At 35.2% G+C, this 11,854-nt stretch overlaps 1 protein-coding gene across 1 annotated transcript; it reads right to left on the reverse strand.

The window, feature by feature from the left end:
* Window positions 1-1,200: 1,200 nt before the first annotated feature.
* Window positions 1,201-10,613, reverse strand: LOC137385833 (leucine-rich repeat protein lrrA-like). The gene is made up of 8 exons (XM_068072408.1): window positions 9,717-10,613; window positions 9,036-9,186; window positions 7,293-7,416; window positions 4,537-4,693; window positions 4,100-4,234; window positions 2,971-3,175; window positions 1,896-2,039; window positions 1,201-1,578 (listed from the first exon to the last, which is right to left on the reverse strand). The coding sequence occupies exons 1-8, from the start codon at window positions 10,611-10,613 to the stop codon at window positions 1,424-1,426; spliced, it is 1,968 nt and encodes a 655-aa protein (XP_067928509.1). The 3' UTR covers window positions 1,201-1,423.
* Window positions 10,614-11,854: the final 1,241 nt, after the last annotated feature.

The raw sequence follows: 11,854 nt of genomic DNA on the forward strand, positions 1-11,854 counted from the left end.
ATCTAAGCGGGTTTACTATATCTATGCGGGTTTACTATATCTATGCAGGTTTACTATATCTATGCAGGTTTAATATATCTAGGCAGATTTAATATATCTATGCAGGTTTAATATATCTACGCAGGTTTACTATATCTATGCAGGTTTAATATATCTATGCAGGTTTACTATATCTATGCGGGTTTACTATATCTATGCAGGTTTACTATATCTATGCAGGTTTAATATATCTATGCAGGTTTAATATATCTACGCAGGTTTACTATATCTATGCAGGTTTAATATATCTATGCAGGTTTACTATATCTATGCGGGTTTACTATATCTATGCAGGTTTACTATATCTATGCAGGTTTAATATATCTATGCAGGTTTACTATATCTATGCAAGTTTACTATATTTATGCAAGTTTACTATATCTATGCAGGTTTAATATATCTATGCAGGTTTACTATATCTATGCGGGTTTACTATATCTATGCAGGTTTACTATATCTATGCAGGTTTAATATATCTATGCAGGTTTACTATATCTATGCAAGTTTACTATATTTATGCAAGTTTACTATATCTATGCAGGTTTACTATATCTATGCAGGTTTAATATATCTACACAGGTTTACTATATCTATGTAGGTTTAATATATCTATGCAGGTTTAATATATCTAAGCGGGTTTACTATATCTATGCGGGTTTACTATATCTATGCAGGTTTACTATATCTAGGCAGGTTTAATATATCTATGCAGGTTTAATATATCTACGCAGGTTTACTATATCTATGCAGGTTTAATATATCTATGCAGGTTTACTATATCTATGCGGGTTTACTATATCTATGCAGGTTTACTATATCTATGCAGGTTTAATATATCTATGCAGGTTTACTATATCTACGCAGACAACTATTATGCTGAGACAGAGTTGCTTCTCACTTCAGCAGGACAATTTACAAATAATAATACACTGTAATTTTATGCCTTGGTAATGGCTACATTATGTTAACAATCAGTTCCTTATCACATTCATATCAAGGTTTTAACAAAGCTTGTAAGAAATCAATCTAACAGCGAATTGATATTGAAAAAGTGGTGGCGTGAAATTTAAGTTGGTAATCATGAGTTTTTGTGAATCATATATGAAGCCGCATATTAAGCATAACAAAGCTACAACTTGGATGATGATATATTTCAGTGATATAACAAATTTATCTGAAACCAAGGCTTTACGTGATATCGAGGATGAATGAAAAAATATTTCTTTCTTTAAAAAGTTCCACAATATGTGAATGCAATTAGTACTCCATTACTAATCAAGTAAATAAATTACATAACGCACAAGATGGTCCATCTATCTTCAAGTGAATGAACATAATGACTATCTTTGCTAATCAACTGTGTCCAAGGATGTGATATCAACTTCTATGGGCAAGCATCATCAAACTGTCCATCCTCAACAGGCAGTATTGGCCAGGCAGCCCTTTGAAATAGGTGGGCATGGCTTGGACGGTGCAAATCGGCAGGAATGAAGCCGGTATTCTGAGTCCATGGAGGATGCTGGTAATAAGCAGGAGTACCTGGCGACAAATGCCATGACTTATATGACACCCTAACAATACGGAGTGACATGCGTTATGAAAAATGGCAATCTGCCGCTAGAGATCTTCCGCTAGAGATCTACCGCTAGAGATCTATTACTAGAGATCTACCACTAGAGATCTATCGCAAGAGATCTATTTCTAGAGATCTACTGATAGAAATCTATCGATAGAAATTTACCGCTAGAGATCTACCCCTAAATATCTATTGCTAGCGATTTACCACTAGAGATCTATCGCTAGAGATTTATCGCTAGAGGTCTACTACTAGAGATCTGTTGCTAGAGACCACCAACCATAAGGGTTGTTGATGAGGTCCTCATCATCCCAGTTCTCCTCATTTTCTGTACCCCATTCTTTTTGTGAAAAGCTAGCTGATTCCCAATCACTTGTGACTTCATTATTGGTCTCCCAGTTGGGAACACTCTCTGAGGTGCATTCTGTAAAAATAAACCTCCAATTACAAAAATAAATAAAACTAGAGCGTTTTTGGAACAGTGACACAAAATGACATTGTCTACCGCATGTACAGCTCCAAATAGAGAGACTATAGAAGGCTTTACTACACTATAAGCGCGTCATAATTGCTTTGAAATGCTACATGGCCTAGTATAATAATCTATATATATATATAATTACATATATATATATATATATATATATATATATATATATATATATATATATATAAATGTCAAAACTCATCGTTGGGTGTGTCCAGCTATAGCTATTAAAATCTAGGAATAAAAGAGCCACTGCGTACTGGATTTGATCTCCGAACCTCCCTTTCACCAGGTAATAACCTAATCAATTAAGCTACTGATATGCAATGGATTCATTAGGTGATATGAATCGTTATGTCGGTTAAAATACGCATAACAGTTTGAGTTACGCAATGTTACTAAAGCTTGCTCTCACGGTTCTTATTAGTAAGTTTAGCAATACAGATAATAGCTTACTCAAATTAGGCATTAACAATGTGCCAGGCTAATGGCAAGTGCAGGCAATAACATTCCCTGCCACTGTTTATAAACTGTTTTTAATACCTGTACAACGCCAGGTATTCGCTAGTTTTAAACAGCTAAAACAGCCAAATATACCTGATTAAGTGAATTAAAATAAAGAAGAACCAAATGAGCATATCACGTCAGAATAAAACCAATACGAGTAACATGAACTTAATTTCTCAGAAGATAATGTAGAACAAGATTAAACATAGGGTATAAACTATAGTTCTAAGCAAAAAACCTGTAGTAAGGTAAAACCTATTGAAGTGTAGATTCTATTCATAGTAAAGAATAATGAACATTCAGGTAAAACCTGCATAAAAAAATACAACTTATTTAGAGTGACCATGTATATGTGTCTTACCGCTCACAGTCTCTTCGTTATTCTCCACTGATGCAGGACTCATGGACCTATGTCTATATATCTGCCTCTCCTTGTCTAGTAAAGCACCTGTATGTGACTGCCACGTAGTGGCACCTTTCTGGGTGGCCTGCTTTATAAACTTATGATCTATTTGAAAGTCATCATCATCCAGCTCATCTTCCGAGCTCTGATAGTCTCCCTCAAACTGCAGAATAATGGATCGACTCTCAGGCTAACGACTTGCTTATAACTGAGGTTATTCGCTACCTAGCCTGTGGCCATTAATTTCCCAAAAATTAGAAGAGTGTAAAAGAGTAAAGAGAGTAGCAACTCTATATTACTGTTGCACAATTGCATCAGCCAGGAGAATAATTAAACCTTTATAGCTTACTCAAGTCGTGTATTTATAAGCCAGGGAAATGTCAGCATGAATCCATGTTTAGAAATAAACTCATAGCTGCATGATGGCACAGCGCTCTGGTGATGACGCAATGCGCTGCAACATCGCAATAATGTGGCCACTGTGACATATGTCAAAAAGAACTAGTTGTGTTATAATTCGAAAAGAATAACAGAACATATAGTAATAAGTTTTAGTCAACCATAAATTCTAACAACCATTCTGCTTTTGAGATCAATTAGTAACCTTAAGATCTAGTAATGTAAGTCCTACAAAAATTGCTAAACATTCACTTCCACGCTAATTAAAAAAATTTATGCAATAAACTAGCCGAGCAATATTATATAGTATTTTATACTGACATTGATTATTTCCAAGTAACAAATATTTACCACAACTTAGCCGCAAGCCAAAGCGTCACAGCTATGGCGATGTTACCATTTCCATAGAAGATATTTTAACAAACAGAATCATCACATTGGTTTAAGCACGTGGAAATATAGTGATCTGTAGCGTAATGCCCAAAATTCACAGAGTGACTATTTCTAATATTACATGTTTTGAACTTCAAAATTTGTACAAATTACATATTTGCATGCAATAAAATAATACTTATACTCATAAGCGTTTTTCAAAGGCTTCTCACTAGACATCTATGTGCTACCCGCTGAAAGCTTCACCAGTGATAACTAATACAATGAAACCAGTGCAGCCGAAACATGCCCTTACTAGCAATGCGTTGACGTTGCCATCCGTGACAGCAGCTCTAACTTTTCCTCTCCAGTTTTCAGCTAGTGCGGGATTTCTTTCGGCGTATGTAGTTTTATGCACTATTTGTGGATCATGCTTCATCTTGAACTTGTTCTAGATACGACAAGAAAAAAGCTGCAGATATGCCAATCCACATTATAACGGGGATTGCATGGAACATCGTTATGCAAAAAGATCTTTTTCTTTCAATTTGTATAATTTTGTTTTACTATCCTTTCGTATCTTATGGTCTAATTTGACTTAAACGACCTTGACCGGTAATAATAAAGTTCATATCTATCTATGCTATGGCAGAATGATTAGTGCTTATTTACTAGCTGGACAGAGAAATGCACACCACTGTTACAGAACAATGGAAATTCTTGAACTAAAAATTTCGATGTCGTATGTCATACTCTCTCAACATTGAGCGACTTCAGGCTGGTGAGAGAATACAGAAGAGTGGGAAATTTTTCAAAGTCATTGAAGAAAAGGTCAAGGTACTCCAGGTGGATGAGCTGAGAAAAGCTCTCTGGTAAGGATGTCAAGCTGTTCTGATCGAGTCGAAGCCAGCTATAAAAAAATCAAATACGCTTGATAGACAGGAAGTCAGCAATGGTGCCAAGTCACATTACAGTGTGAATCTAGCTGGTGTGCACATAAAACCTTTTATCTCCAGTTTTAACAAGTAGTGAAGCAACGTTTATGACTAGTTTAGAGCCTAAATAAATACAAATCAGTGCATAACGAGACATGATGACACACCTTTTAGAAAAAACTTCAAAAGCAATTGATCTGTATGATTGTTGTTTTGCAATCAATAACACAATAACATAGTTCGTGTGAATAAATGAAAACTATTGAATCATTATTTGGGAGTAGCGCACTAAGGCAACTCCCAAATAATGATTATGGGAGTTGCTTTGGTAATAAATTTCGTATTACTGAATTGCCTAATGGTTTACATCAGGCAATTTGGTAATACATTTGGTACGATATTTATTTAGAAACAAGCAAAAGGAGGACATGTTATTTGTGAGGTCATTTATTCATTTTTTACAAATGAAAACCACCAGAGCAAAGCTTATGATAATAACATTAATATTCAGCCTATCTCTCTACCTTAAACACGAGTGATAACCATAGTTATCCAAATTACAAGCAGACAAAATGGCTACCCGATGAAAATATTACTGAAATAAGGTATGCTATATCACTGAAAAACTAATTAGCTGTGGCCAATCACTTCAATTAACACAGATAGATGGAAATCTTTACAGTTGCAGCAGTACGACTTGCAATTCTGTTTACACTGAATTTTTGTTGTAAATTATTTGAAACTGCAGAATCAGCCATGAAGCCGTCTTTATAGTATTACATAACATAGCAATAAGTCAAGTGATTAGATCGTTCAAAGCTGTTGATTTCAAAAGGTGATAGTCAACTTTATAGCGCAAAGAAGATCTTGCAAAGGTGGGCTGTAATTTGTAACATTGATGATGAGTTCTATTACAGTCATGCAAAAGTATAGAACTGCCCCATTGATGTTCATACGCTTGAACTAGAGGCCTCAATAAGCCCTTTATAACCAGCTTGGATATAAGATAGTTATATATCATTTTAATGTGTTACTAGATGAATGCCCGACGTTACCGAGATAATAAAAGAGTCTTTAGACTGAAAATTTATTTTTATTTAACATATACAACTTTTACCATTTTAACTTTTAAACTTCATATCATGGGGAAAAGTGTTTTTTGTGCAGTTCAAATGAATTAGGAGAAAAAAGGAAACTGTAAAGGTTTTCAAACTTTTTAAACAGCTGCAACTTTTAAATTTCATATCATGAAAGAAGTGTTTTGTTGAGATAAATTGGGATGAAAAATAACACTGTAAAGGTGTTTAAGTGTAAATGTGAAATCATTAGCAAGTAAGAGCTAAATATAGTCTGTTTTGCTACGATTATCATAAGGCGAAAATATTGTATAGACGTATAGAAACCCATATTAATTATCTAATGCAATCACTGCCTGTTGAAAATCATCAAAATAACAAAATAGTAACAAAACAATATGTTAACCTTAGTAACTATAGTTATCTACAATAACTTTAGTGCATTTTCTAGGTACGGTCTGGAAAAAAATGTAACATTACAATGTACTACGTGCAGAGTTCTTACCTTCAAGATACACGCGTAATATAAACGCTGAATCTAACTTATATGAATTTAGCTTACTAAAAACACAATAGAAAAAAGTTTTAGTATGCATCTTAATAAACTTTTAACTAAAATGTTATCACTTATCTGTTTGCGAATCCGTTTTTATCATAACCATAACGGATAACAGATGACGCTGAACTGAGATACATCGCCAAATTTTAATTTCGAGAGAAATTATTGTTGATATTGTTTTGCGTAAAACCAATTAGCCCTAGTACAGAGAGGACAAAAAAGCACCGTGCTTCATAGAGTTTCAATTAATACGTCATTTAGCGTGGGCAATCGAGAAAAGATGTATACAGTATATAGTAAGAGCTATGAATTGCAAGAGCCTTCGTAGACTCGTAGTTTGACAAATGGACTACCAACCTGCGGTTGCAATCAACGTGAGTTCAAATCCAGCAAACAGTAAATTTTCAATTCCAAGATTTTAATAGCTATAGCAGGACAGGCAGACATCCCTACAGTCGATGACAAACTTTGAGATTCATAAATATCATAAAGATCTTCGAAAAGATCTTCAATATTCATAAAGATCTTTTCTGTGATGTTATTGTGATGTTTGCAGCTTAAAATTTATTCCTCATTACATAATACTCTCCCGCGATGATATTAAGTTTTCTTAAATGTTTGTCATTTTTACTTCCCTAGAAGTATAGATTCAGCTATTCTTGATAGTTTAGCACCTTTCACAAAACTGCATTTAGTAAAAATATTTACATTACATACTGCTGAGCAATGTAACAGCAAGTGTATTGTTTTCAAAGACTAGTAGATATAAAAAACAGATAGAGGAGATTCTGAGCATTAAAATGATACCAAGTTTCTGTATTATTGTTCTTTTTCAAGAGAAATTACAACTAGCTACTATATATATGGTATTTTAGAAATACTACATTATTGTCAACAGTCTTATAATTTCGCACATGACTAGACCACAATCAAACTTACGTCAGACTAGTGAGGTCTCCAAAACGTTCTGGTAAATATGTTAAGCAGTTCATTGCAAGTGAGCATGACCGCAACTTGCTTAGCAAACAGAATGATTCAGGTAGAACCGTAAGTACTCCCCGACCTGCCATGAGAAAGTGTGTATGAGTGGTGATTGTAGCCATACACCAGATACCTATTATACTTCAACTTGCTAAGAAAAACACGGCTTAATTACCGCAATAAAATTGATTGTTCATGACAATTTGATGGAATCAATGGAGACAACAGGATATTTGTGAAAATGTAAACAGACTAGTGAGTTTTATTAGCATTTCTTGAAGGCAGGCATGATCCTGGCTGAAAAAGAGAATCAGCAGTCGTTAACAAGACAACGCTAGCCATAGAAGTCTTTTAATAACCACCGATGCGAGCAACTATTTTTTCTCTTGCCTTTGCATCTTTTCAGCTAGTACCAATCATGAAGTAAAACAATAATGAATGCACATTATATAGTCGATGTGACAAACTTTAACTAAATGTGTCACTTGACTTGTCAGTACTTGCTGTACTGATGCCGATCTTATTACTACTCTATTAGTATCATAACATACAGTAACAGAATCTAATAAATTATATAAAAATTGAATATAACAATAGTATTAACAATGCATTGCATCAAAAATTCAGTGCTCTTTTGGTTGGTTTGAGGCAGACGACCCAAAACAACTTCTTGACATTCAATTTGACACGCTCTCGTAATATTTTAATGAAACTTCAGTTTCGAATTCTGATGGAGCTGTTGAGGAGTCTTGATATAGTTGGAACTAGCTACATCTATAAAAGGTATGGCCTCACTCTCATGTGGTACACCGATCTGAATGTCGTCAGCAATAGGTGCTTCCACATAAAAAGAATTTGTTTTGCTGTTGAAGACAACACCATATCCCCCTAAGAATCCTGAGCAAATGGCTCTTTCGATGCTGAAGCTTTAGGATCAACCTCTCGTGTAACTGGTTGTAAACCCATGGTATAGTAGGCTTACTCTTGAGAGCCAATTTTCCCATCTCAATATTTTCAGAAACAAGTTGCCGAGTTGATATTTGATGAGACAGCATCCGAGTTAGTCTTTTCTCTCAGGCATCTTAGTACACAACATCTTCAGCAGCAAGGCTGGCCTAATCCTTAAGTGATTCAAGCCTTTTTTCCAGCTTCTTCAACAACCAGGCTGTTCAATAACCTTCGTGGCATTGATACTGGAAACTCCTCATCTATTTCTCTACTTGATGGACTGTAAACTATATCCCAAAACTAAATAATTTTGTTCTGAAATGAACTATTGCGGGCTACAGTTGAAGACTAATTTGTCTGCATTTGAGACAAAAGCTACATAAGAATCCAATTGAATCAGCCTCAACCAACCAAATAGTCTGTACAAACAGAATAAAAAAATTTGTCATATTTGACTAAAGTACAATCTAGTTAATAACTTACTAGTTCCATTGTAGATGAGCGTACTTGTAACCTTCATTTTTACCTTGTACAGCATCAGTTTTTTACCGGCCTCTGTTAAAACTTTCCTAAATGCTAATGGCTTCCAAGGTGTTAACACACCAGCTTAAAAATAATTCATGAGTTTTGTGTAATCATTAGTTTTAAAACAGTAACACCATTTGATAAAACAGCACAAAGGCAATGAAAACTCACTAGTCTGTTTATGCCTTCGGATACATTAACAAATTATGTGGCTGTCAAGTACAATACCAAGATCAAAGATTTCAAGTGAGGAGAGATGGCCAAAGTCTTCTGGCAGTTCAGTGACATGATTCTCATCGAGCCTTAGCTCTACCAAGTTGGACAATGAACCAAAGCCTGCAGGCAAGGTCTCAATCATGTTGCCATTCAAAAGTTGAGCCTGTAATAGTTGAAACTTATACACTCAAGACTACTGGAAATACACAAATAGCTGTAGAAACAACCACAACCCGATAAAATAAGAAATGGGAGGACTAATTACTGTCTAGCAACTAGCTAACCAACCTTTGAACATAAAAAGCTCAAGCCTGTGATTTCGCTGTTATTTTCTATGTTCACACAAAAAAAAAGATATAACTTTAGGCATCAGATACCCTCCTCACTCTGTTTAGATACACAAATCTCACTCATAGGCAATGGCTAATGCAACTACTCAGAAGCAAGTGTTGTCAAGTAACCTAACACAAATCAAAAATATTTTCAAGCAGCATAGGTGCTATTTATAATTAAAAATCCTAGACTTCGTAAATAAATTATAACACCTGGTGAGATTTGAGTGGAGTAAAGATTATTTTCAGTATAATGGTATCAAATATACCAATAAGGTATTTTATCGATGCAAACGTGGCTGCGATACAGCAATACACAAACCTATTCTGTAGTTTGATAGAACAGTAGCTTTCTACTCACCTTTCTTTCCAATTCGGGTAGAACGCTGCCGAGATCAAGAAATTGAAGATTCATTAGGTTTGTGAAGCTTGATGGAAGACGGCTGATATTATTCCCACTAAGATCTAGATGTTCTAGTGCCACACAACCCCAACCCATTCCATCCCGCAGGGCATCATCAATCAGAGCATTTTCGCTAATGCTCAATTTGCGCAGTTGCCCCAGCTGATCAAACCAGGAGGGAAGAGCATGCAATTGGTTATTGTCTAAATCTAACTCGAGCAGACACGTTACAAATTCGCATGTCGATTGAAGAGAATAAAGATTGTTCGAAGAGAGATCAAGTATTTCCAAGCTACATAGTTTTCCAAACTCCTCGGGTAGTTCTTCCAAACAGTTTTCTGATGCATTGAAATGCTTCAATTTGCTGAGACTCCCAAATGTGCAAGGAAGAGAAACAACATTGTTATGACTGATATCCAAGGACTGAAGATTTTGAAGGTACCCAATGCTACAAGGTACACATGTCACCTCATTCTCTGAGAGATCTAAAGTTTTGAGAGAGGAGAGCAATCCTATGTCATTAGGTAAGTGTGTGATTTCATTTCCTAAAAGAGTAAGGTTAGTCAAATTCCTTAATAAACATAGAGAATCTGGCAGCGTTGTCAGACAATTTTCTGTAAAATTCAAATCTTCCAGTTTGCATGCATCGCCAAGTTCAGGTGATAGGTACTCGATTTCATTTCCTATGGCAGTTAGACATAACAAGCATTGGAGCTTGCCTACATTTCGCGGAATTCCTGTTAGATTATTGTGGTTAAGATTGAGCGACACGGTATTGACGGAGATGTTATCTGGCCACTCTCGAATGCCTTTGGAAGACAGTTGTAAAAATGTTGACTGGTCACCAGCATCCATCTTTGAGAGATAAAATATACTTTGCCTTTGCTCCAATGCTGAAAAAAACGGTATGTTTAGGCAGTATGTGAATCTAAGAATTGATAGTAGCCTAGTAGGCATATGCTAAAGGGTTGGAGTAATTCAAGAGTGCTGTTCAGAACCACAGGATATGAGTTTATGATAACACCTCTTGAAGAAAAAAACTGTAGAACCATGAAGTTACCGATATACTAGGATTACATAGCATACTGCATAATCAAGCCATTATAATTACCATATATGTCTACACAACATTAGTTCAACTGTTTAACAGATCGCGACTGTTAATTTGAGGGCACACAGTTTGCACAAAATGGTAGATATAATAGTTTAATGCATACTTATTCATTTCATCTATGCATAATTCTCATTGTGACGTAAAGAACCACACAAGTAAAACTGGTATCACTTAAGCCAGGTGCTAAGTTTGCAAACAGTTTACATTCACTTATTTTCTTAATTTACCTGTGAACTTGCTTGGCTTCGCAAACAAATGTTTATTTGTGCTGTTTAAATTAGCGATGAAAAGAAACGCCTAGCAAAAGTTCAACATGAACTCAAGAAGATTATGAAATCTATTTGGAATGAGCAACGAAATAAATTGTGAAAAAAGATGGTATAAACAGCTGCAAATGATTCTTTCAGTGAGAACAAATGCCTATAAAAAGGATGCATAGTGGTTGCTCCTACAAAAATGGGGTGAGCTGGAACGAGTAGGAGAAAGAATCTCCAAACATCTTGAAAGTACTGTTGAGATTTGATGACAATTAACATAATTTGAAATTGGACCTTGCGTTGTACTAATCGCGGTCTAACATTGTGAACTCATTCGATAAAATAGTGAGTTATTAACATGTACTCGCTTATTGCCTAAAGCTGCTGCAAAATTGTTATTAACAAAACAACAAGCTGTAGAATCCTATGCATTATTGCCAAATAATACAACAAAAATGATGCGAAATTTGACCTGCCTACATTGGTCGTTAACTGATCCTCACCCCATGCTTCTTTATGGCAGATTTGCAAAAACTAATCGGTTTGGACTCCTGCCTTTTATTCCCTTATTCACGATTATATGGCTGCATATAGCGAATCTCGGCAAACAAAACTTTTTCATAAGATAGATCAATGTACATATAAGACAACATAAATTTTTTTTGAAGCAATATTGATGAAACAATGCACAGCTAACCTTTAAAACACTGGGTATTGTGCAGTTT

The sequence above is a fragment of the Watersipora subatra genome, chromosome 1 (genome assembly GCF_963576615.1).
Source record: "Watersipora subatra chromosome 1, tzWatSuba1.1, whole genome shotgun sequence".
Taxonomy (NCBI): domain Eukaryota; kingdom Metazoa; phylum Bryozoa; class Gymnolaemata; order Cheilostomatida; family Watersiporidae; genus Watersipora; species Watersipora subatra.

Coding starts and splice junctions, on each gene's coding strand:
- LOC137385833 (XM_068072408.1), bottom strand. CDS start 10,613: ATGGATGCTGGTGACCAGTCAACATTTTTACAACTGTCTTCCAAAGGC. Junction 9,187..9,716: donor TACCCGAATTGGAAAGAAAG/GTGAGTAGAAAG, acceptor CAACTATTACAG/GCTCAACTTTTGAATGGCAA. Junction 2,040..2,970: donor TAACGAAGAGACTGTGAGCG/GTAAGACACATA, acceptor TTATTTTTACAG/AATGCACCTCAGAGAGTGTT.